The 27,414-nt window shown below is 43.6% G+C and overlaps 1 protein-coding gene across 1 annotated transcript in view; it reads right to left on the bottom strand.

Moving 5' to 3' along the window:
* UBE2U (ubiquitin conjugating enzyme E2 U) overlaps positions 1-27,414 on the bottom strand; it is a 64,535-nt gene that overhangs the window by 12,968 nt on the left and 24,153 nt on the right. The window contains exons 7-8 of the mRNA XM_027852734.1: positions 23,440-23,528; positions 9,706-9,781 (exon numbers count right to left, since the gene is read on the bottom strand). Of these exons, the coding sequence (XP_027708535.1) occupies positions 9,706-9,781; positions 23,440-23,528 (165 nt within the window). The remainder of the gene's footprint in view (positions 1-9,705; positions 9,782-23,439; positions 23,529-27,414) is intronic.

The following is a 27,414-nucleotide window of genomic DNA, read 5'->3' as shown; positions in this document are numbered from 1 at the left end:
ATATTTACTAAGCCCCTCATGTGTTCCAGGCGCTGTGCTAAGCCTGGGAATATAAATACTAAGAATGAAGCAATTCCTACTCACAAAGAGCTTGTGTTTATTACAATGGGAGAAGACAAGTCCACACACACACACACACACACACACACACACACACATATACACATATATATATATACTTGTCTTCCCATATACATACACATATAAATGCACAATAAATATGAAAAGAACAAATAATGTACACACAAAGTGGATAAATACAAGGTAGCTCTAAGGGAGGGGATCGGCATTTGGGGGATAACAAGCTAACCTTATCTAGCATTGAAGCATTTTACGTATGTTATCCCATTTGATCCTCACCACCACACTGTAAGGTAGGTGCCATTATCTAGAAAGAGTGGGCATCTTTTTTGGGGGGGAGGGGGAAGGTGTGATTCCAGAGAGCAGAAGTAGGACTCATCAGCAGAAGTCACAGGAAGGCATGCTTCAGCTCATCCCAGAGGGGTACTTTCTAACCATTCAAGATGGCGATGGCCCATTCCCCAAGGTACTGAGCTTCCCGTCAATGGAAATGCCCAAGCAGATGTTAGACAGCTGGGTGTCTGGATGTTAGAGATGTGATTCTTGAGAGTAGAGTGCTGCCCTGCTGCCCCAGGGCATTTCAAGATCCGGTTTCACATGCTGCTGCCGTCACTCGCTCCCTGGGCGATCCTGAGCTAGTCACTTAACTCCTTTGGGCGGACATCCCCTCATCATTACGCTCCCTAGATGACTCCTGGGACCCAAATCTGGATCCTATGACCTCTGAGGTCCTTTGTAATATTTTCAGTCCATACACAAGTCTATATTCTTTCTTGCCACAAGATGGCACCCAAGGCTTAGACTTCGGGGGCCAGAAATCATCACATAAAACGACCAGATCACAGACTCATAGCCTCATAGGATCATAGATTTGAGGCAGAAGACGCTTAATAGGTCATCTGATCCAATGTCTTCCCTACCCAACTTTACAGATGAGAAAACGGAGGCTCCAAGAAGTCAAATGACCAGTCTAAGGTCACACAGACAGAACGTAGCAGAGGTAGGGTCAGTCAGAACCAAGGAACTCTGAGTCCAGACCCACATCCATCTCAATGAGAGGTTATCTAGTGCAATCCCCTTACTCTACAGTTGAGCAAACTGATGGTCAAGTGCTCAAATTATACACTGCAATACTTTGCTATTGATCTCACGCACCTGTCACCTAAGATCAAAATATGCAAAGATCAGAATGTATCAACTCTCAACTTTTGTTCAAATTCTTGTGGGATAGAAAAGAAAAGAATTAAAAATTACTTGGTTCCTAGCATCATAGATTGACAGCCAAAAGGGACCCATGGGCCCATTTTACAGATGCAATACTAAGGCTCAGAGGGTTTCGTGGCTTGACTAAAGTCACACAAGTAGTAAGTGAAAGTGCCAGGTCCTCTGACTGTCACTATTGCTTTTTCTACTCATAGCTCAACAGACAGAGTCAAGGACCTACATTCAAATATGTCCTCAGACACTTACCAGCTGTGTATCCCTGAGCAAGTCACTTTACCCCTGCCTGCCTCAATTTCCAGCTATGTGACCCTGGGTGAGTTATTTAACCTCTGTCTGTCTCAGTTTCCACCTTTGCAAAAAGGGCATTGGGGTAAAAATAAGATGAGATAACATTTGTAAAGTGTTTTGCAAACCTTAAATGCTAGCTGTCATTGTTATTATAATGGTAGCTTCTCTGCACTGTCTCATTTAAAAATTGTGGGATTGGAAAAGATGATTGATAAGCTTCCTCTAAGCTATCAAATTCTTTAATTCTATGCTATAAACTTTCCCCCTAAAATCAGGAAGAAGCCTCGAAGAACAAATTGGTCCTACCCAAAGTTGGACGGAGCATTTCTTGCCCAAATCCTCTTCTCTTCCAGACTTCATGTCAAGAGACCGCTGTCCTCCCTGTGTACCACCTTTCCAGTCTTGGCATCAGACTCAATTCCTCATGCTCATTCATCCTCGAATAGCTAATTAGTGGCCACACCTTGTCATTTCTTTCCACAAAACACCTCTCAGATACTTGTCCTCTGTCCACTCAAGCAATCATCCCTCCTCTAATTCAAACCCTCATCACCTCTTGCCAGGACAATTACAACACCTTCCTAACTAGCCTCCCTCCCTCAATTCTCTCCCAACTATCCTCCACTCAGCAGACCAAGCATGTTACTACACCACTCAGTAAACTCTAGGGGCTCCCTATTACCCCCAGGATTAAGTATAATGTCCTTGGGCATTTAAAGCTCTTTACCGCCAGGCACCTCCCCACTTCTCCAGTCCTTCTATAGTCCAGTCAAATTGACTGCTATGTTGTTCCTCACATGGGAAGCCCCATCTCCAGCCTCCATCCCTTTGGGGTAGCAGTCTTCCATTCTTGGGATGAAGCCTTCCTTATCTCCATTCTTAGAATCTTTTTCTTCCTTCCAGACTCTGCTCAAACACCACCTTCTTCATGAAATCCTTCCCAGACTCCCAAGTGCTAGCCAGTGCTTTCCGTCTGAGTTAACCTCTTATTTCTCCTGTGCGTATGTTGAATGTACGTAGTTATTAGCATGTGGTCTCCCCAGTAGAGTGTGAGTTCTTTGAGGCCAGGGGCTGTTTGTACTTTCACTTTGTGTCCTCAGACTTGCATGGCGCCCAGTGTGTATTAAGGGCTTAGAAAACGCTTCCTGATTGCTTCAGTATACCATAACATTTCCTCAAGGCTTTTTGGCAGCAAGGACACTGTTTATTTCAAAACTTCAAGACTGAAAATTTTGTCTAAATGGCCTGATCCTGTCATGGCCTTTGGGAACCCAAAGACAGCCTTCTTGCCTGGAGACAAAATCGGAATGGGATTTTAGCAGAATCACAATAACACTCATTGATGTCTGTCTATAAGTACTTAAAGGTTTCACAGTACTTTACACTCATTATTTCATTTGATCTTTCCAAATAACCCTTGAAGGAAGGAAGATATTATGGGTATTAAATCCTCATCTTACTAATGGTGGGACCGAGTCTTAGAAAACTCAAGTGACTTGCCCAAAGTCACATTAAGTATCAGAGACAGGATTTGAACCCAGACTTATCCCACCTGTAAGTCTACTAGTCCTTCAATTATGTTACACTGAAGTAGAGACTTCAGTCACTCAAAGATCCAGAGTTCCATCATTGAGATCTAGCGTTGCATCATTGGGAGAGCTCCTCCATTAATACAGACAAGGAGGTGGTCTCCATGAGCTGAGGTAGCTAAGAGATGCCCTTGTTAAGTGGCTGCCCCTCTGAACCCAGCCCAGTCAGTCCTCAGGCAGCTGACATCCATCCCAGAGACAAAGCTCTGAGCTGTTCTAGACTGGCAAGAACTACCACTGACCAGAGTGACCATGGTTACTTCCATACTCTGGAGTGGGACATAAGTAGAGAAACTATGTAAAGCATGTGAGTAAATAAAACACATGGCCTCCTATCTTCGAAGGCACAAATCCACTCTGTGTTCTTGGAAAAAGACTTTTTTATATCTTTAAGGACATCTGCCACACTGTAAGGAAAGCTAGGTGGCACCATAATGCATAGAGAGCCAGACTTGGAGTCACAAAGACTCATCTTTCTGAGTTCAAATCCGGCCTCAGACACTTGGCTAGCTGTGTGACCCTGGGCAAGTCACTTAACCCCAATTGCCTCCAAAAAAGTATGTTTGTATGTATATATCTATCTATCTATCTATATCTATATCTATATCTATATATATATATGTATGAAGATAGAGTTAGAAATAGAGATATATGGATAGCGACTATCTGTCTGTCTATCTATGACCTGTACTTGCATCAACATCGGGAATTCCTGCTACTAATGCAGATCAGAAACTCTTTGGCAACTTCTAGTTTTCGATCATGCCTAGAGCAGAAGCATCAGACACAGGCTACCTGCCACACTTTCTGGTGCTGCCAGAACCAGATTACAAGGTAATTGGGAAATATTTAACAAATACATAAATATTAAATAATAAAAACAGATTATATCACATTTTGAAACTAAGTCCATCTAGAGCCCACAGGGATCCTTCTGTGCAGATCAGTGACCCTTGTTCCTTCCTCTCTGAGTCTGACCCGATTGGCCTAGAGCACCAAGAGGTCAATACCTCGTCTAGGACCACACAGCCAGTATGTGCCAGGGGCAGGACTTGAACTCTGATCCTCTTGGCTTCCAGGCTGGCTTTCTAGAAGAAGCAGACTGTGCAGACAGAAATCCCTAAGTACTGTCCTCTTTCTCATTCTTCCTTGCATAGTAAAAGGATTGTGATGATTAACTCCACTGTGTGTATACATATATGCACATATGTGTATATATGTATCTGTGTTTGTGCATACTTAATAGAAGCTTTATGGGCCATGCCTGGGAGGATGCCTCGTCATCTCTATCCTGGTCAAACACCGTCGAGAGGATTGTGCTGAGTTTGGGGTGACGCATTTTCCAGAGCTGTCTGAGAGACTGCCGGGACCATAGAAATAGGAAAGCGATGAGAAGCTGAAGGGACTAGACGCTACGTCACAAGAAGATCAAGGGGGAGGAATGGAGAAAGCCTGGGAAGGACATACCAGCCACCTGAGAGAGCTGGAAGGGCCGCCATGAGCAACGGGGACCAGACGAGTTCCCTTTGCCTCGAAAGGAAGGAATGAGGAGAAGTGGGAAGAGCTGGAGGCAGGAAGGTCTAGGCTTGGGGGGAGAAAAGCCTCCTCACAATCAGAGCTGGCCCGAAGTGGAAAGGACGACCAGGGCGCTTGTAGGAGAGCAGACCATCACCATAGTCCTCTCCAAGCCAAGGCCAGAGGAGAGCTTGGCATGAGAGAAGCTATTGGGTCTGGATGAAGTCTGAGGGGCCATACAACTCAGCTTCCAGGATTCTGTAATAAACAAACATCAAATTTATTTATATCTATATCTATATATTTGAGGGCACTTTTAATAGCAGTAGCTGCATTTGTATGGTGCTTTAAAGATTAAACAAAGACTGTTATATCGATTATCTCAGGGGAGAGGGAGGGAGAGAGAGAGAAAGAGATAGACAGACAGACAGAAGGGGGGTGGGCAGACAGACCAAATCTTCATTGAGTTTTTATCATGTTCTAGGCATTGCGCTAAGAACCGTGGATACAGATACAAACGATCCCTACCCTCAAGGCACTTACTTGCCGGTGGAAGACGACAAGGCACAAATGGGTGGGGGAAGAGAAGGTATGGTGAAGAAAAGGCCCCAAAGTGGCAAGAAGGCCTGGGTTTGTGCAAGACAAGGCAGAAGCTCCGCCATGAGACCAAGGACATCCAGGGAAGGAGTCCAAAGCTCCAATGGAAAGAAGATCGGGAGGGAAGGAGATTGAGACCATGGCAAGTGGTCTGGGAAAGAGCGCCAAAAATAGGCACAGAGTCCTGGCCCCCAGCCAACTCAACTACCCTGAGAAGTAGGTATCATGAGTATTATTATTATTCACATTTTGCAGTTGGGAGAAACTGAGGCTCAGAAAGGTGAAAACTTTGCCCATAGTAGTACTGCTATTCGTTGTCAGAGACAGGATCGGAACCCAGCTCTCTCTTGACTGCAAGTCCCCTCTCCCCACTCTTCCCACTACATCATGCCTGGGTCTTCCAATTGTGCTACATAAAATACCCGTCATTCAAGCCACAGACAACTGAATACTCATTTACATAGTCATCAGGAGTGTTTATTGGCATCTTTTTGTTTCAGCTACTCTAACACAGTGGCATGATTAAGGCCGCACTCTATTTAGGAATGCCTCGAGATTTCATGCCTAAAACAAAACAAAACAAAGATTATTATCATGAATTATCAATGAAATTTTGGTTCTTTGAGTCCTCAGCCCTTAGCCTAATGCCTGGCACATAGTACATGCTTAATTAATGTTTGAAAATGTTGGTTCTTGTCAATTGGGAAACAGGGACCTGAACTCAATACCTGGGTCTGTTACTTAACAATCATTTACTTCTCTGGGCCTCAGTTTCCTCGATTGTAAAAAATAAAAATAAGGGGATTGGACTAGTTGAACGCTAGCCTCCCTTCTAGCTCTGTCTGTGGTTCTATGAATTATTCTTATTTAGGGATCAGTCTTGAATATCACCATTCTTCTGACCTTTCCTATATAATCAGACCTTTGTATTTCAAAATTTAACCACAAGAAAATATTCATGTCAGCCAATGAAAAGTACCGAGGAACTGGGCGGCCTGAAGTTCGAGTCTGTTTTTAACTAATGAAATCCACAGTTGAAACGGCAGAAAATACAATGCTCCAAAGAGGTCCTTGTCAGCCACCAGATGTCACGGAGTGTGAGGGTTTTCCCCTGACAGGGTCATCAGGCACACAGTCATTTGTCCTCAGCTTTCACAATAACCCAGGGGGACACCCGCGAGGGCTCCAGGAGCTCACAGCTGCCTCCCCCACACGTCCAAGTGGACAGAGAAGTTGAAAGTGACAAGATCTGACTTTTCCCTGGTTGGGGGGCACGGGGCATTCTGGGGGATTGCATAATGAATCGATTAGCCCAGAAATAAAACAAAGCCGTTCTGTTACAGGAAATCAGAAAGGAAGTCGGGTCGGAGGAGAATTAACCTCCTCGTCTAGAAGGTTTCTTGCATTCTAAAAGAAGCCCCACACTGGCCGTCAGGAAAGAGCAGGCTTGCACCACCTCACGGTCCGCCATTAATAATGGAGGCTTCTCTCTTGCCCCTAATTCATGTTGAAAGCACAAAAATATCAAAGAGGAGGGACAAAAGCGTTCCTTCAATTTGGGCTTCAAGAAAAGTTATTGCTGAAGTCAACCAAGAAAAGAAAATCAGATGGAAAGTGTAGTTTGAGTTATGCTGTTAAAGGTGGAAAGGAAGAGGGAGGTTTTCAGGAGGATTCTGAGTCCCGTAGAAATCCAAACTACTCAATCACATCATTATTGTTGAGGCGTCCAGATTTGCCCTCTCGAGATCACGGTGTTGGGGTCTTCTTTACTCCCATTCGCTGCCCTTGCGGCTTTGGGCGGTCGGGCTCCTCTGGCTCGGATTCCCTCAACTGTAAGATGAGGAGGTGAGATGAGGTAGGGTTTGGGGTCCTTTTAAGCTCCAGAGCTGGGATCCATTGACTGGACAGCCTCAGGGCCATAGAATCACCGGTGATGGAGCTGGAAGGCCCCGGAGGCTAATCTCATTTTACAGATGAGGAAACTGAGGCTGAAGCAGGCCAACTGACTGGTTCGGTGTTCTACCGGCTGTCACTAGCAGAGCTGAGATTTGAACTCAGGCCCTCTAATGACAAATTGAGTACTCTTTCTTTATAAGGAACTGATTTGCCTCTGGTTCTAAATCTGTAATACTGGAGGTGGCGCACTGGAGAGAGCACCTGGCGTCGAGAAGACTTGAGTTCAAATCTAGCCTCAGACACTAGCTGTGTGACCTTAGGTGAGTCTGTTTGCCTCAGTTTCCTCATCTGTCAAATGAGCTAGAGAAGGAAATAGCAAACCACCCCATCATCTTTGCCAAGAATACCCCAGGTAGGATCAATAAGAATCAGACACAACTGAACAACAGAGATGAGTCAATCGAAGTAGACGCGTGGTTACTCAGACTCGTGCTTTCATTGGTACAGGTTACTCCTGGTGTGGGAGCTCCATCTACCTGTGCAGGCCAGCCACTCGTCCATAACTGAAAGTTTTATTTTTATGTTGCCTGAGACACAGAGACCTTTAGGAATGGCCCAGGGTCACCTAGTTCCTCTTGACTCTAACACAGGCCTTGGCCCACTCCGCCATGCTGTCTCCATTCTGCAATTACAAGACAGGAAGAGGAGCACGTGGTGCTCATTCAGGAGGTACTTTAGAAGACCACATTGAAGTGTTTGAAAGCGAGAATGCCAGAAAGAAGCCGTCTGGGGACCCCAGCTCTGAGGCTGCTGCCACAGAGAGAGCTCTGTAAAAACAATAAACAGGCAAATGAGACCCTGGAATATTTGGCTGCAGGTGTGAGGGCAAGATCCAGAGGCTAAAGCTAAGAGCCGTTGTCCATCCTGGCTCTTAGCAACACTGATACGTTTTCAGTTCCAGTGATTTCATTTCAGAACCTTTCTTCTTTTTTTAATTATGAACTTGACAAGCATAAGCAAATACAAGCATTTCCATAAACAAAGAACAGAAAAAGAGGATTATATTTGAGACTTGGGATCTCGATCACGGATGGTTTGATTTTTAAGGTCTATGTTCAATTTAGCACAGTAGCCCTACAGTAGCTGCTACCCTCCTCCCCCTGCATCCCCCTCTGTACAACCTTCTCTTCTCTTCTGGGTGTTTTTAAATGTTTTATTGAAGCCCCCGAAATATTATTGACTAGAAACTGTTTGAGAGCTCCTCTGAATGTGTCATTCCTCAGCTTAAAATTGTCCAATGGCTCCCTGGTGCCTATCAAACACAGTTCAGTTTCCCCAGGGTGATATTCAAGGCCTTCCATATCATGCCCCATCTTCCTTTTCAGTTTTTGTATGACGATCCCTTGTACACATCCCATGCTTTCCCATTTCCATGTCTTTGTTTATGCTATACAATCTTGGACAAATAACTTAGCCTCTCTGTACCTCAGTTTCCTCATCTGTAGAGTAAAAAAGCTAGTCTCAATAACCTCTAAGGTCCCTACAGCTCTGAATCTATTAGACCATGAACTCTAGGTGATTGTAAAGAGCTGTCCTACTGCAGCCCGTGTAAAGGTAGCCACAAGTCCAACATTTGAACATTGATGAGCCTGAAGGAAGCTGAGCCTGCCGTCTGGGCCTCTTCTAACTGACCCTCTGCCCACATCTCTTCCCTACCTCTTCCAACTCTCACAGAGGTCACCACAGGCCCGTGTTCCAGATCTGAGCTCTGGTTCTTGTCTCAAATGCCTTAGGTAGGAATCCTCGAATCTCTGGGGACTAATGACCCACCGGGCAGGACCTACCCACCTACCTGGCCCCTCCCTGAGTGGGGATCTCTCAGCAGTCTCCCTTCTGGGCTGCCCGGGACACGAAGCCACAGCCAGCAACGTGGGCCACCCTAAGCCCAAGGCCACTGAAGGGCGGGAAGAACAGCACAGAAAATCTTCCCTGATTTCACTCAGTTGGTGAGGACTCTCATGGCCTCCGATCTCACACAGCATTTGGTTTGCCCATCTCAACTCATCATCCTCGAGAGTGAGAAATGCAGCATTTCTGTCCTTGGACCCCTGCACCTAGTGTGGTGCCAGGTACACAGCAATGGTTAATAAAAGTTTGTCTAGTGACTGATCGTGTATCATTGCATTCAGCGTGCATCATGTCCCTGTATGTATCTTATCTCTTCTTGGATAGTGTACTGTGTGAGGGCAATGATTCTGCCTTCTTTCATCATTGTGTCCCTCCCCAGGACCTAGTTCAGTGCTCTGCATACAGCAGAAACTTAATGTTTGTCGAAGTGGAGTTGAAGGTGACTTATGACAAGTCTTTAAAGATGAGTAATCAATGCTCTCTCTATTCAATCGACAAGCACTCATTGGCCCCCTGTGTGCCCAGCCTGGGCTGCGGGGATACAGTCCCGGCCCACAGGGAGCTTCTATTCTATATTATATTCACAGTCAGAATTCAAACTACTTACTTCGCATCCCAGGCTCGACTTGACTTTATGCTCTTTCCTTGCCATTTTTTGTAGTTTTCTGTGAGATCGTGAGACACTGTAATGAGGGAGAAACAGAAAAACAGTAACTTGCATGTACACTTGAAGGTTTTGCTGAGCTCTTCCTCCCAACACACCTGTGAGCCAGGTAACACGGTTATTATTATCCCTGTTTTACAGACGGGGAGACTGAGGTTCTGAAGAAGGTCAAAGAGCCAGTCAGTGTCAGGAACAGAATCTCCTAGGGTCAAGATCAGGTCCAGTGCTCCTACATCATGACTTGTAAAAATCTTTACTTAACTTCAAACTAAATTTTAGTTTCATTAATGAGTTCAGAATTGCTAAGTGTTCATATCTCAGCTTGATTTAATGACTTCATTAAGTAGCATTTAATGCCTTTCACTAAATGTCATTTAATATCTTTCATTAAGCAGCTTACTTGGTACCAAGGATCTGTGAACACACAGCCCAGTGCCCAGCATATAATAGGCACTTAATAAGTGTTTGCTGATTGATGTCTATGTCAAATTCCATTAAATTGTCAAGGGTCGGGGAGAGTATTCAGTTCCAGGAACCACATTTTATGAAGGGCATTGATAAACTGGACAGCATCCAGGAGAGGGTGGCCAGAGTGGGGAAGGGCCCTGAATCCAGCCCTCAAAATCCCAGTGGAAGGAACTGAGGTTGTTTAGCCTAGAGAAAAGGAGGCTCATGGATTACACCATAGCTGTCTCTAAGTATTGAAAGGTTGTCATGTGAGAGGGGGATTAGACTTGTTTCACTCAGCCCCAGAGGGCAGAATCAGGAGGATTCAAAAAGGCAAATTGAGGCTTGCCGAAGCTTCCCAATGATCAGAGTTACCCAAAAGTGTAAGGAGCTTCCCAGAGAGGGGGTGGGGGTCTTAAAGCCAAGGTTGGGTGACCACTTAACCAACACATCATAAAGAAGATTCTTTGTTGGGTGTGGGTTGGACTCCATAACTTCTGAAATCCCTTCCAACTCTGAAATTTTGAGGATCCTAAGACTTTCCCTATCTTGGAATTTATAATGTAGCGTATTTATAGAATCCCAGAGCTCGGGGTAAAAGGGACCCTCACAAGCCATGTAGTTTAACCCCCTCATTTTTAGGATTGAGAAATCTGAGGCCCAACGTGGTTCAATACCATGCCCAAAATCATACAGAGAACAAGTATGGGAGGCAGGATTTGAACTCATGACCCCAAAGCCAATGTTCTTTTTGCAATGCCACATTGCCACCTGCTGCTCTTTTCATTAGCACAGGATTTGTTAAAATGGAATTTGGCATGTGATCAGTTTGAATAAGGTCATATGGAGAGCAAATCTGAAATTACTCACAGAACGACAGCAACAAACTCTTTCACAGCTTTGGAAATGGGGACACCCTTTCTCAGAGACGGGAGGAATCTTGGGGACAGATCAGCTCAAGAGGAATTCCTCAAAATTAGCCATTCAGTCATTGTTTGGACACTTGGCAGAATGGGAAGCTCACTACCTCAGGAGGCAATGTTGACGCTGTTGGACAGCTCTGTCCGTAAGATCGTTCCTTCTAGTAAACCCCAGTCTGCCTCCCTAAATGCTCGCCTGCTGGTCTTTGTTCCAACCTCTACAGCAACATTCTCTTCTCTCTCACCTGGCAATTCTCCCTGAATTAAAGGCAGGTAAGACCCATTAGCTTCTCCATAAGCACAAGGAGGCTCATATGGTTTCCAGACCGCTTATCTTCCTGGTTGCCCTCATCTGGACTATCTCTACTATGTCAATATCTTCCCTTGAAATGTGGTGCGCAGACCTGTTCTGATGGCATCTGGCATGCGCTGAGGATGATGGAACTTTTCAGGATCTCAGCATTGGAAGGGACTTCAGAGGATATCTAATCCAACCCGTCCTTAGTCACAGTCAGAGATTTAGAGCTGGAAGAAATCCTGGGAGCCACTTACTCCCGCCCACTCATTTTATAGAGGAGGAATTAGAGCTCAGCAAGGTGAAATGACTTGCCCAAAGTCACACAGATAGGACGCGGCAGAGCTGGGGACCGTCTTTTCCCTGTACCACACATCTGAACAAGAATCTCCTCTCAAGACCTCCAATGAAAGAAAGCCATCCAGTCCCAACTGTCTAACTCACCAGTAAGGGAAGATCTGAGCATGCTCTCAAGACTGACTTCTCATTGGCCAGTCCCCTCATTACTTTATGTTTTACAAATTTATCAGGAGTGACATCAGGTTCACATGTTTGCACCCCTGTTTTCTCCCTTTTGAAAACAGAGAGGATATTTGCCCGCCTCTCACTTTCAGTGACTTCCCTTGTTCTGCGTGTCTTCTCAAATATTACTCATGGGAGTTTCATGATCACATCTGCAAGCCCCTTTCAAAGCCCATGATACAACCCTCTAGGCCTTGGATTCAAACCCATTTAAAAGCACAATCCATCTAATCACTATCTTTCCCTCATCTTCCACTTTAAATCTCTCTTAAAGACGCTGGTTCTGTCTTTACCAGATTGAAGCCTTTTCTCTTTCATAGAGAATATAGAAGTAAATTAGAAGAGGAGACTTATCTGACCCACTCCTCAAATGGACCTGTTGGGGCTCACGTAAGATCAGTATTGATCCACTCATGAAACCCCAAAATCAATGGAAACAGGGTGCTGGAGTGAACAAAAGCTTGGATTTAGCCAAAGAATCTGAATCCAAACCCTAGAACTTCTCCTTACTATTAATGTGACCTTGGGGAAGTCAGGCCCTCTCTGGGACTCAGTTTCCTTACCTGTACATGGACCAGAGGATCTCTAAACTCCCTTCTAACTCTAACTCTGCCATCTCATAAGTCATTGGCCAGTGAAATATCTAAGATAGGGAATGAAGCCAAATGATGAGAGGTAATGTACACTGGAAAGAGTGCCAGGGCTGGAGCAGAAACTGGAAAGAGATACATTGAAGCTTGATTTGAAGGGGAAATTCCTAATAACTATAGCGATTCAACAGCAGAATGGTCAGTCTTGGGAAGTAGCGGTTTTTGCCTTCCTTGGAGGTCTACACGCAAAGGGTAGCTGAATAGTTGTTCAATATGTCATAGATGGCATTCTTGTTCAGGCAAGGACTTTTAGAGATGCGCATCAATGCGTTGACCAGCATCAGGAGATAGGAACCACGTCCACACATAATAAGCATTGTTTCAACTGCACCTTATGTCCCAGTCCCAAATGCATCCTCTCCCTCTCCCCCCACCCCCAGCTGCTGGGGTTTCTCTTGTTTACCCTGAAATGGAAGGGGAAACATCTGGAAACAAAGAACATTGCAACGTTCTCTGATATCCCTGGGATCCTCTAAGAATGCTTCAGAGCAAGAAATACAAAAACCCCTCCTTCTCTCCTTGGTACATTGGCCCATCTAGGGCACTTTCCCGCTGGAGCTATCACCTTTTAACCTTCAAGAGGCCAGGTAGCATTGCGAACACAAGCCAGCTTTGGAGTCAGGAAGGCCCAGGTTCAGGGTTGGCCTCAGACTCCTACTGGCTGTGCAACCTGGGCAGGCTACTTAACCTCTCAGCGGCCTCAACAACCCTCTAAGATTTTTACATGACAGAGAAGTCCTCAAGCTGAACTGGTACAGGAGGTTCCACCTGAGAAGTTCCAGCTGGTGCTTAGGACCAAAGGATGACAGATTTAGAGCTGTCATCGTGTCCAATCACCTCTCCTTACAGATGGGGAAACTGAGGCCCAGAGAGATTTCAGAACTTGCCCAAGGTCACACAGGTAGGTAGGTAGGTAGGTAGCCTAGATAGTCAAGTCCTGGCTCCAAATCCAGCTGCCTTTCCACCATACTCTGCCCCAACAAAAAGAAGCAACACCTTTTGACAGCCTGGTAAAGAAGGCAAGGTCCCTATTATCCTCCCCAATGAAAAGATGAAAGGATGGAGACCCTGAACCTTAACTAATTTACCCTCAGGTCAGTCGGTTCTAGGCGACAGAATTAGAAGCAGGCCTTAGTCCTTCACACTTATGACTCCTTCCCACCGCCTTGTGGGTCTGCCGCCATTTTGATGACCCGTGGCCCCTGGTCTTGGTAGTAGTCTAGGAAAGCCAGGACTCCTAGGGCGGGAGCAAGCATCCCCAGGATGCCTGCAGGCTGTTTTGTCTGCCTTGATGACAGCAAAGGAACGGCAGGAAACCTCCCCTCCATGTGACAGAACCCATGGCTCTCAAAGAATCCCTTCCCCTAAACATTTCCTTATGGGGTTCCCAGTCCTCCGTCGTCAACATTCTGCTGCTCACAACCACATGCGTGACTAGATTCCCTGCCAAGCCTCTTGTTTGCTGTTATACCGTGATAGTTGGGGCATAGTTGGAGATATCCCATGTTTACCGATATTTAAATCACTGACAGTAAGAGTAACAATAAATGACTTTTCTAGGGTGCTCTATAGTTTGTAAAGTGCTTTTCATATCGATCTCATTTTTGCTTAGGTGGTGCAGTGGATAGAGTGCTGCACCTGGCATCAGAAAGACCTGAGTTCAAATCCGCCCTCAGACTCTTACTAGCTATGTGACCCTGGGCAAGTCACTTTGCCTCCATCTGCCTCAGTTTCTTTACTTGTAAAATGGGAATAATAATAGTGCCTACCTCCTCGGGGCCTTTGTGATGACTAAGTGGGACAATATTTGTGAAGTGTTTTGCAGACTTTAAAAGTGTTATATAAATGCTAGCTATGCATTCCTTATTATTCCCATTTTACAGATGAGAAAATTGAGATTCAGAGGTGAAGTGATTCACACATGGTCACATAGCTACTCAGCATCAGAGGCACGATTTGAAACCAATGAATGAATAAATACATAAAGCATTAAACAAGTATTTACCCTATTCCACACATTAAGTATATATGCATAAACGTATACACATACATCATATACACATACATACACACATATATATATTTCATATAGCCAAATGATTTCAAATGCAAACCATTTCAGATTTGACACTGCCAGGTAAAAACCCACGTGAATGAAACAAAAATCTGCTCTGATTCAGTAACCAAGTCCAGATTTGTAAGCTTGGAAAAACACATAGGGTCCATTCGTGAGGGTTAATACCAACAACCTGAATGCAACCAATGGTGCTTTCCTATTCGTCCAAGATCATAGTCTTACAAAAACACTCTCTAGCCTTCAATTATCTTTCTGATGATAAGGAGATAACCGCAGAACATGAGCTTATTTTTAAAATTCCCTTTCGTTTCAGAGTAGCTCAAGAAATTCTTTCTAATTTAAATATCCATCTCAATTATTTCCAGGAAATTGGGCAAATTACAAGAGAGAGAGAGGAAGACAGAGACAGACAGAGACGAAGAGACAGAGATAGACACAGACAGACACACAGAGAGAGACAGACAGACAGACAGACTGAGAAAGAGAGACAGAGACAGACAAAGAGTGCCGGACCTGCTCCATTTTGCCCTTGGAAGGCAGAATGGGCAGCGGCCCACGTGTGAGGTTTGCATTTTAGGTTTTTTCCCCTCTAAAGTAAGGACCTGTTATTATTCAAGCAATTGCCTGATAAAGTTGGGCCCAAGGGAAAGAAGTCAGGAGCTCAGAAATCCTTCTCTGCTATTGGCAGGCAACAGTAGGAATACTTAATAATCCTAGTTTAGTGACAGAAATAAAGTAAGGGAGCATGTTGAGTCAGCCTCCTTGGGAGAGCTAGGCACACTCAGGGGTGCTACAGCAGTCCCTGCCGTTTTTGAAACATTCTTTACTGCAAACCATTCCATCACCAAATCACCCATGGCAAGTCACTTAGCAGCCCTCTGCCTCAGTTTCCTCAACTGTAAAATGGGGATAATAATAGCACCTTCCTCCCAGGGTGGTTATGGAATGAGATATTTGTAAAGTACTTGGCACAGAGCTTGGCACATAGCAGGCACTTAACAAATGCTTTTTTCCTTCCCTCCCTGCCCAAGTTCCCAAAACTTTGGCATGCACTTCTGTTCATTGCGCCTTTTCCCTCTAGGAGCTCGGATGCTCCAAGGCCCCCTGAATGTTTTCTTTGCTCCTCTCATGCAGAAGGCTCCATTCTGGGGCAGTGTGTTTGTTAATGTTGCAGATGTTTTGATTTGAGCCATTCCCTAGAGTAGGTCAATGGCCCTGGTGTCAGCGGCTGCAGCATTAAGACTGCTTTCCGCCTGGCCTTCCTGTGAGATGATACTAACTGTTTTTTAGTATCTGAAAAGTTCTTTTGTGGAGGAGGTTTTGTTTTTGGTCCCAGGGGGCAGAGCCAGAAACAGTGGGTGCGAGTTGCCAAGGGGCCAAATGAAGTTTGATGTTGGAAAAAAAAATCTCCCAACATCACTCAGATGCTTTCCTCCGCTATCTTTTCATTCACCCTATCTTACATAAAGGAGATGGCTCTCTTCCTTGTCAGGGCAAATCTCTGTGCTGATGATTCTCCAATCTATTTGTCCAGCCCTATCCTCCCTCTTGAACTCCAGTCTCACACCTCCAATTACCTATTAGACATCTCTAACGTATGTCCCATAGACATCTTAACTCAACAAGTCCAAAACTGAATTCATTATCTTTCCCTCAAACCCTCTCTCTCCTCTTCCTAACTTGTTCATTACTGTCAAGAGTGCTACCATCTTCCCAGACACTCAGGCTCACCTTGCAGGTAATAACCTCTACTCCTCCTGAAGAAATCAGTCTTTGAACTAAGTCTTGAAAGAAACCAGGGATTCCAAAGGTGGAAGTGAAGAGAGAGTGGACTTCAGGCATGGGAAATGGCCAGGGCATTCTGTTCAAGGGACAGAAAATAAGCCAGCCTGGCTAAGTCATAGTGTGGAGATGGGAGAGAACATGTGAGAAAATCAGAAAGGTCTTCCTGAACATTACTAGAAGAACTGACGGGTATGATTACTGAGTCATTGTCAGTTATTTTTGAAATATCATGAAGAATAGGAAAGATACTGCTACAAGACTGAAGAAGGGCAGATGTGGTCCTGATTTATGATGAAAGGGTATGCAGGAATAAATTCCCTTTGAAATTCCCTTGATTACACTAATACACTGTTAGTGGAGTTGTGAACTGATCCAACCATTCTGGAGAGCAATTTGGAACTATGCCCAAAGGGTTATAAAACTGTGCGTACCCTCTGACCCAGCAATACCACTTCTAGGTCTGTATTCCAAAGAGATCATAAAAAATGGAAAAGGACCCACATGTACAAAAATATTTATAGTAGCTCTTTTTTGTGGTGGCAAATAATTGGAAATTATTGGAAATTGGAACTCAAAGACTTATAAAAGTGAATGTTGAAAACTATCTTTGCATGTAATTGGAAAAAATACTATTAAGTGGAAAAATGAATTTAAAAAATTAAGGGGAGAAATAAAATACTAAGCTTTTCTCATAATAAAAAAGAAAGAAAGAAAAAGAAATTCTTTTATTATCTAAATGTATGTGTTCCTATGCCTTCAAGAGGTCTGTGGATAAATTTCAGGGTGTCTGTGAACTTGGATGGGAAAAATGCATCTTTATTTCAATATAATTGATTTACTTTGTATTACTATGTATTTTATTTTATACATTTAGAAAATATTATTCTGACAAAGGACCCAAAGGCTTTAACAGGCTTTTAAAGGGGTTTATGACACCAAAAACGTTGAGATCTCCTGATTGATTATGTTGCCTTTCCCTCCCAGTTTTTTCTCACCAGCACATTGCATACGTAACTGGCCTCTGAGCACACCCACGGAAAAGGTGGAAAGGCTTGGAGGAAGGACTCAATGTGCCAAGGGTAACCCCTAATTAAACCCCTTTCTCTAAACTTGGGGTTTATGGAGCCTTTTAGGAAAAAACCCAGAAAGAAGGCAAACTGGATAATGAGAGAAGACATCTCAAGCAGAGAGAAGCCCCCAAGGAACAGCTCCTAAAAGATAAGCCATGACAACTCTCTGGAGGTTTGGGGCTGATGTTTTTTCACCTAAAGACACTTGGCCCTTTTCTAATTATTAGACAAAGGAGCCAGGCGTGTGAGCTTATTTGTTCCTTACCTGTAATTTGGATGATAGTTATCAATTAAAAAATGTTCTACTGGCCATCAGAAAGCCTAAGTTGTGTGATGTATTATAGGTAGTGTTCATACACTGAGATGAAAAGAAAAGCATATACATGCCGTGATTTAGAGAATCAAAATGTTTGGTCCAGATGTGAAGATGGCTGGAGGGAGGAGGGGAGTGGAGAAGAGCAGAGCCATCAGGGCAATGTGGAGTGACTGCTGCTGGGCTGTTATAACCATGCTATAGGAACCCGAAACCCACATTCTTCTAGCATAAAAATTATGAGCTGATAATAACCCCAATTTTGGAGCAAGCAAAAGACAGGCATTTTTCTTCTTACAGACAAACACTTAGTGTCATGAAGGGAGGGTGAGTGAGATGACTGGAAAGAGAAAGCTAAGTCCTTGAAGGACAGTAGGGCTGCTAGGGAATCCCCCCTACAGCAAAGAGGGCAGTGGAGCAAGTCTTTCAAGTCATCTGGCTCAGGAAATGATTGAAATTGCAGCAATCCTTGCTCAGCATTGCCATCTAGTGGTATTGATAGAAAAGTTGGACAGCTTAGGGCCAAATATAGACCCCATGGGCACTCCATTAGAGACTTCCCTACAGCTCAACATCCATCCATTAATGACTACTTTGTGTCCAGTCTTTCTTCTTTTTTGGGGGGGGATGGCAAGGCAATTGGGGTTAAGTGACTTGCCCAGAGTCACACAGCTAGTGTTATATGTCTGAGGCTGGATTTGAACTCAGGTCCTCCTGACTTCAGGGCTGGTGCTGTATCCATTGTGCCCAGTCTTTCAACCTGTTCCAAATCCATCAGACCTCTCCATTTTGCCCCGAAGACTAATATAAGAAATGACCAGTTGCTTTGATAAATTTTGGGTATGCACTGTCTGTGGTATTCTCCCAATCCACTAGTCTATTAATTCTGACAAGTAAGAAATCAAAGTAGTCCGTCATGACCTAGCCTTGATGAAGCAATATTGGCTATTCATGATTATTACTTCCCTTTCTAGATGATCAGAAATGCTCCATTTAATTCTACATCCTAAACTTTTTTCAAAGAATTATTTTATCATTATCTTACAGTTGAGATTTCATTTTAAAAAATCTATTAAAATTGTTCTCCCTAAACTTATCAATGACCTCATAACTACCAAGATCAAAGACTTTTTTTTCAAAATCAGTCCTCCTTCTTGACTTGTTCACTATTTCTGACATTGTCAACATTTCCTTCCTATTCGAAGCTCTCTCTCTCTCTCTCTCTCTCTCTCTCTCTCTCTCTCTCTCTCTCTTTCTCTCTCTCTCTCTCTCTGTGTCTCCTTTGACCTCAGAGATACCAGAATCTCTTCATTTTCCCCTTCCCACGTTTCCTCTGTTGACTCTTCTTGCTCTTCAGGATCCCTTCATATGTTTTCTCTTTGGCCTCTTCTCTTCTACTGGCTCTCCTCGACACTCATCCCCTCATCTTGGACCATCACTTCCATCTATATTATTAGGCTAAATCCTTTCCTGGTAGAATTACCTTTCATCTACTTTCTCTCTATATATTTTGTACATACCTATTTATTTATAACTTGTTTCCTCCATTAAAATGTAAGATCCTTGGGGGCTTTTGTCTTTCTTGGAATTCCTAGTGCTCAACATGTCTCCCAAATATAAATGTCCTTTTATGCCTCAACTTCTGAAATCCAGACCCACTTCTCCAAATGTCTTATAAGACTATCTCACCAACCAAACACTTCATCTCCTTGCCAAGAAAAGAGACATGGCAGCCAAGCCAAGAGTACCAATGGTTTAGGGCATGAGCTTAATTTGCAAAAATCTTCTGAAGGATAATATTGGGAAATGATGAGAAATGTTGCCTTATAAAGTGGCAAAAAGGTGGGTGGGGGATTTGTTTATAGAAATCTTGATATAAATCCCATTTAACGCAGATTGAAATAAGAATATTTAAAGATCAAGTTGCAAAGAGAGCTAAAAATACAAAAGAAATAGGATAGTTCTAGCAACATTATGTAAAATAAGGATATATTCATCAGGGAAGTGAGCTGCTACATTTGGATCCAACATCTTGGCCTTCGTGTACTGCTGCATGAGTGAAAATGAGAATAAAGAAGCAAAAGTAAGGGGAGAAATTAGACCAAGCCAAGGATACAAAGAGGAAAGCTGTGCTGACAAAATTTTAAGGACCTTGACAGAATAATTCTTGAAGTATCAAAAAGAGGAGAGGAAAGTGAATAATTCAAAAAATTCATGAAAAGAAATACTAGTGAAAAAAGGAAAGTAAAGAGACATCAGAGATAATTTTGGTGATCAGCTATAGGTCCATATACTTATTTTCTATCACTATAAATTCTTTATGAGAATTACATACAAACTAAAGGTTTTGAAGGGAGGCCATGTGGTTGCAATGGAAAGAATGCTGGACCTTGGTTTGGGACACCAACTACTTACTTCCTGCATGACCTTAGGCAAATGACTGTACTCCTCTATGCCTCAGTTTCCTCATCTGTGAAATGAAAAGATTGGGCTAGCTGCCCTCTGAGGTTCCTGCCAGCTCTAGATCAATGATTCTTGATGAAAACATGGGAATGCTACTGGGTAGCTCAGTGGATACAGCATTGGACTTGGGGGGTCAGGAACACATGAGTTCAAATGTGACTTCACACAAGTCATTTAATCTCTGCTTCAGTTTCCTCATCTATGAAATGGGACTAATAGTGGCACCTACCTCTCCAGGGTTGTTATATGAGGATAGACCGAGATATTTGTAAAACATTTTGCTAATTTTAAATTGTTATCTTAACACTAGCTATTATTATTAAAATAAAGCAGGTTTTCTACTACAGACCACATTTTCACAATCACACAATGAAAGGGAACAGAAAACAAGAGATTGCACTGTATTTACTGTGTACTGTTTCTTTTTAAAGTAAAGCCCTAAAGGCCCTTCTCCAACAAGGTCTCCCCCATGCATGTTTCCATCATATAAAATTTCTTCAATCAAGGCAACAATGGAGATAACTTTGTTTGATGATCATGTGCTTATCGATATTTAGGGAAATATGTAGTCATCAAAGGGTTTGCAGCTGTCCTGTAGAATGTGCAATGCAAAATCCAAATGGAAAGTATATTTCCAATAAAAGATAAAGTCCTCTGGAAGCTCTGGGATACAAGCGAAATTATACTAATAGCATCGAACCCCAGAATATTAAATGAGATCTGTAACTATTTGAGAGAATTTGTCTAACTATTCCAAAGAGTCTCCCATATATATAGGGAAAACCAAGTGGATGGAAAATGCCAGTTTCCAAGAATATGATCTGTGATTCAATCAAGAGCCTACTGAGCTATTTCATCAATACATACAGCTTGGGCAGACTCTGTCAATCAAGAGTGATCTAGGTCTAGAAATTATTAGGAGGATAAGAATAGGCTGAATTGCATTTAGGAAATTACTTTGCTTTTTCAAGGATCCCAAGCTTAGCCCTGAAGCAAAAACTTACTTTTTTAATGTCAGTCTTCCAGTGATGTCATACGTCACATGTCTCTAAATCACAAAATATCACAATATTTGAAGAATCAGTCAGTTAGTCATTAAGTCTTTATTAAGCACCTACTATGTGCCAGGCACTGTGGTTAAGTACTGGGAATACAAAGAAAGGCAAAAGACAACCTCTGCCCTCAAGGAGCTTGCGGTCTAATGGAGAAAACAACGTGCAAACAACTATGTACAATTGAGCTAAATATGGAACAAATTATTGTTGCTGTTCATCCTTCATTCTTGAAGAGGATCAATGACATCTCAGGGTGATGTCTTGACTTGTGAGTGAATTTTGCATTTAAGTGAGGTGGAGCTACACAAAGTCATCAGCCTCACTCCATTTTTCAGAGTCACTGGAGTCCAGAGGACAGGCGATGGCCCAGAGGGACAAATTGGAGATGATTAATAGAGGAAAGGCACTAGAACAAAAGGAGGTCAGGAAAGGATTCTCCTAGAAGATTGCATGTGACCCCAAAGGGCAGTTGTACAATGAGTATAAGCGGGCTGCACCACATTAGTAACGATAACGCAAGAAATGGCATCCAAGTTATCAACCAGGAGAAAGGAGAGAAAAATGACACGGGCATCTCCAGTAGGAGTCAGGTATACCCAGGAGGCCCCCTTAACCCCTCAAGCTCAGGGGGAGGGTGGATTTAGGGGTGGGGGTCGTCACCCTCTGGCAGATCAAGTCCTGCCTTCAAGTCTTTCTGTGTAGAATGATACTGAGGTAGGATTTGGGGAGGTGTGAGGATGGACTGGTTTGTGCAAGTGTCCTAGGTATAGAAGGAGAGAAGGATTTTCATTTCTAAATAAGAAGCCCCACATTCCTGGGAGAAATAGAAATTTGATCTGTTTTGCAAGCTTCATATATGAAAATCCTGGAAGGCGGGCAATGCAAATCCACAATCACCACTGACAAATTAATCAAATATCTGTCATTTGGGGGGCGTGGCCTCTTCCAAGATGGAAATCTTAGAGGGGAGCTATATTGTAATAACATGGGATGACGGATAGTTAGGGGGAGAAAGATTCATACTGGACTTTGGAATGCAGCTTGGAAGAAACATTTGAATGTAGGTGTGTTGGCTATCTCGGATCAGAGAGCTTCGAAGCAAAAAATGAATTTTTTTTTGAATGAACATTTTTTTCACCGGGGTGGGGTGGTGGGGAGTGAAGGAGGAGGGCTGGAAAGCTTCCAGTTTCCCCAGGTGTGATGCCTCCTGGCACCCTGGCTCACCTAGAGTGGGCACTCAACAAATGTTTGTTCACCTGCTCTTGCTTCCTAATCTGCATGGAAGACAGAGGCCAGGACTCCTCACACTGGCGCTGCCTACCAGGCTCCAGTTATCTCTTAGCTGGAGTCCGGCCAGTGGTCGTCTCTACCCATGGACATCCATGGCTTCCTTCAAGGCTCCTTGAGAGAATTTCTGCCTTTCAATCCTCAGCACCTAGCACAGTCCCTGGCATGCAGCAGGTGATGGGTGAATCACCCTTGTTGAATGATTATTTCACTCCCTAGAACATCCTACCTTATCACATTCATCTATCCATGGCTCATTCTTCCCCAACACCACCAGTAGATTGAAAGCTCTATGCAGGTAGGGACTGTTTCATTATGTCTTCATTTCCCCGGCACCAAGCACAATCATTGGCATGTAGAAGGAGCTTTTTCAATGTTTCACAAATTAAATTGACTCCATTCTTTTGCCTTTTTCTATGTTTTTGTCTTTCCTGCTTATACTTTCCCTCCATGGGGTAGTAATTAAGAATTCATATCTTAATGACTTCTGTTCTTTTTTAGATAAGGACATTGTCAAGGAGTTCTGAATGTCAGAATGTAAGTTTCCCAAGGTGACACGGACTGTGTCTTCTCTCTTACAGACTTCCTTTCCTCCCACCCTCTTCTCAGCCCAGTGACCCTCCCATAAGAAGCACTCAGCAAACACTCATGGAGTTCTAGTGAATTGATAGGCTCAAGCAGGGCCTTAATTATGCCCGATAACTGGAAAAGCCAAAGGAAAGGGGGAAAGCTGGATATTTAGTCCACCCTCCCTCCCCCACAGAGGACACAGGATAAGGCGAGATCACCTGACCTGGAATTTTGAAACAGTTGGCTGTTTGTGACGTCGCGATTCCAGACCATGTCTTGTAGTATTCATCAAAGGAAATTCCTTTAATGTTTCTGAAAAGAAAAATAAAAGTTAAATCAGATAACAATCAACTTGCAAATGTGAAATTTCATACTGGTTTAGCACACAGAATCCATCAGAAAACCTTCCTGGGGAGTGCAGAAATGTACTAAGTGGAACGTCACTTCATTATAATAACTGACCGAGGCAGTGCGACCCAGAGAATATGCAGTGGGCTTCGAGTCAGGAAGACCAGAGTTCAGGAAAAAATGAAGCAGTCTGCACCCTCAGGGAGTAATCTTCTATTGGTACAACTAAGTAACATAAAAAAACAATCATGGAAGGGAAAGCACCAGCACCCGGGTTGGGAGGGTGGGAGAGGGGGAGATAAGGATAAGTGAGGAGTTAATGGTAGCCTTTGTGCTGAGCCTTGAAGGACACAAGGCAGAGATGAGAAGGGAACATATTCCAATAGAAAGAAAAAGCTTGTGGAAAAACACTGAGGTATCAGAACAACAGGAGGTAGGTTTGGCTCCAGGGAGATACGAGGCAGGAGAATACTGAAGCCAGCCCTTCCTGGGCACCAGAGAAAGCAGCAGCTGAGCTGAGCCTTGACCAAAGAGGAGGATCCTGAAGGCTGGGGAGGAGCAGGTCATCAATAAGGAACATAGAAGACATGGGAGATGGTTTGTGTAAAGGCAGGAAATACCTTTTTGAGCTCAGAGAACAGCCAAGATGTTGTCCAGTTAGCCCAGAACACAGCACTCACGAAGGATCATAGGCCAAAGCTGGAAGGGGTCTCTGAGGTCATCTAGTCCAACCCCCTCAATTCACAAATGAGGAAACTGAGGCCCAGGGAGATTTGACTTGCCCAAGGTAAGCAGGAGAGGTGGGATTTGAACCCAGGTCTTCTGACTTCAGAGGTGGGGCCCTTTCCCATTTACCATGAGTAATACGAAGTGAGTCTGAAAACAGGTTGAAGAAATATTGTGAAAGGCCTTCAGTTCCAGCTGGGGAGGTTGTACTTTATGCTGAAGGCAATCAGGAGCCACTGACACCTCTTGAGCAGAAGAATAACGAGTGGCAGCTCATCAGGGCAAATTGGATGGAAATTAACGCAAGTCTTCCTTCCTTCAAGGACTGAAGAGCCGTCTTCAGGTACGTTCTGATGGCAGCTCCTCTGGGCCGTGCGCTGCATTCAGTGCCGGCTGAAGTGCCTTCTGACTGTCAGATGATGTGATTTTCTCATTTGTATTGAAAGGTCAGAAGGAATTTTTGTTAGCATCAAGTGTGAAACGTCTTTAATACTTCCTAAAAGTATAAAGTAATTTCTTTAAAAATGAGATTGTACAGAGACATCTTCTGTCCCATTATCATGCTCAAGTGGAGACTGAAAACTAGCCAGACTAGATTTATCCTGATTGTTCAAGTTGCCATAATGTGGGGGGCATTTCATGTGACGCCATCATGCAGGCAACTCACAAGAACTGGCCAACAAAACATTTCTGCAGTTGATGATGGGGGAGCTGAAATGGAAGCTGTATTCTGTCTCCTACATGAAAACGTTTGAGATTTGCTATCATAGATCATGCGGCCGCCAGCAAAGACCTGGAGAGGAAAGAAACTGTCAACACACTGTCTCATGAAAATAATAACTATGTGGAGAGAGAAAGAGAGAGAGAGACAGAGAGACAGAGACAGAGACAGAGAGAGACAGAGACAGAGAGAGACAGAAAGAGGCAGAGAGAGACAGAGACAGAGACAGAGACAGAGAGAGAGAGGCAGAGAGAAAGAGACAGAGAGAGACAGAGAGAAAGAGAAAGAGACAGAGAGACAGGCACACAGAGAAAGACAGAGGCAGAGAGACAGAGACAGAGGCAAAGACAGAAAGACAGAGAAAGAGAGAGAGAATGTGTGAGTGAGTGTGTGTGTGTGTGTGTGTGTGTGTGTGTTTGCCATCTTCAAGTACAATGAGCTCCATTGTCTTTTGTCTGTTTAAAAGAAACCCATGACCTTCTGCATCCCTTGGGGTCTGTCCTGTTCAATTTCAAACTATCTGGCTTCAGAGTTTCCTTCTTTTTTTCTGAACTATTAAAAGTTTCCTCTTGAAAGGTAGAACTGAAAGAATGCATAGTATACACAAAGCAATGATTTTTAGAGCTTTTTTTTCTTTAAAAAGACACTCACAAAGCTATTTCTGAAAGTGATCCGTGGAAATAATGAAAGCTGCTCAGTCTAATTCTTTTTCTCTAAATGGGCTGTGTACACATCCTGTAGGAACACTGGGAATATAAAGAAATACAAGTTGATTTGTTATTTCCACCAATCATCGGTTTCTATTCCTAGCACAGTGCTATCCACTCTGAGAGTTTTAAATACTAGCATCTATAGAGCACTTTTAGGTTTGCAAAGTGCTTTTACATGTTATCTCATTTGATCCTCAAAACAACCACGGGAGGTAGGTGCTGTCATTATCTCCACTTTGCCAATGAGGAAATTGAGGCTGAGAGAGGGCAAGTTACTTGGCCAGGCTCACACTGGGAGTTTATGACTAAGGCAGGGTTTGAGTTCAGGGCTTCCTGATTCCAGTCCTGCACTTGATGTACTATGATGTGGAAAAAGAAGCAAGCATAAGCGAGTTTTTGATGGACAAGATGAGGAGGTGTGGATGAACTGTAATCTGGGAGGAATGTCTACATCCATGCACTGAAGTAACATTTTCATCATCATCATCACCTTCATCTTCATTATTGTTACAAAATGGGATTGGACCATGTGATGGAGGGGGGAGGGCGGGGAGGAGAGAATCAAGCCAATTTGGAGATGACCGTACTGGCGTGATGGGTCTCTGACGAGAAGGCACATAGGCAGAGTGGGACCAGGAGACTTTGAAGATTCTGCACAGGAATTTAGACTCACGAGCAACATTTCCATGTTCATGATTCCTGATTTCTCCAAGTCATCTGACACTGTTGTGCACCCCTTCCTTCTTGTCCCCTTCTTCTTTGGCTTCTGAGACAACAGAACCTCCTGGTTCTCTTCTGCTTTTCTTGCCACTCTTTCTCTTGCTTCCTTCGATGACTCCCCATTCTCTTGTCAGAGGTCGATGTTCTTCGAGGTTATGCATCCTTTGTCCCTTTCTCTCCCATCACGATTCTCTGTGTTTGCAATCTCACTCCCCTTCATGGTTTCAATGATGATGAATGGAAAATAATCCTAAATCTCTATCTCCTTACTGAGCTCTAGACAAACACTTCCAACCGCCCACAGGACATCTCTTCTTTAATCCCGCAAAACCCCCAACTCAACCTTTTAGACCATAAGGCATGGAGAAAAAGCAAAAGATGTCTTGTGTCTAATCAGCACCAAAAATGGAAAGTCAAGATATGGCAGAGTCAGATTTTGTCAGGAGTCCTTTCAGATTACAGCTCAGGACAATAACTGGTTGTATTTGGCATAGATGGAAAACTGTTCAGTTCAGATTAAATACACCCAAGCAAGCAGGCTAGACAAGTGAGAAAAAAGGTGGAAAAAGCAGGAAAAGGTAGGAAAACCCACTATACTAAAAAAGCAATAAGCACCACACTGGGAAAAAAAAGCTATAGGCAATAGGAAAAGTCATGGCAAATGGGCAATTTGTTGTAGCAATTAATAGCAAAAGCTTCATAGACCTGAAGATTTTGGTTTTAGCCAACATGAAGGACCAGAAGAATGTGTCAGTGGTCTTCAGGGACCGTACTTTATGTTCCTTTCAGTGTGAAGGCATCAGACACAGAAAGACATCTTAGGGTTGTGAAAGAAATGCCAGTTTTGATTACCCATCCTCTGTTGGTGATCTTTGAAAAAATCGTGGAGAAAAAAGTTGTCAAAAGCCTAGGATGCTCAAAAATCACTCTGGTTTTCACAGGACAAAAGAGATGGATTTTCCAAGCTATAGAC

Source organism: Vombatus ursinus, unplaced genomic scaffold (assembly GCF_900497805.2).
Source record: "Vombatus ursinus unplaced genomic scaffold, bare-nosed wombat genome assembly UNPS02009824.1, whole genome shotgun sequence".
Lineage (NCBI taxonomy): Eukaryota > Metazoa > Chordata > Mammalia > Diprotodontia > Vombatidae > Vombatus > Vombatus ursinus.
This window is presented reverse-complemented; position numbering and strand designations above follow the sequence as displayed.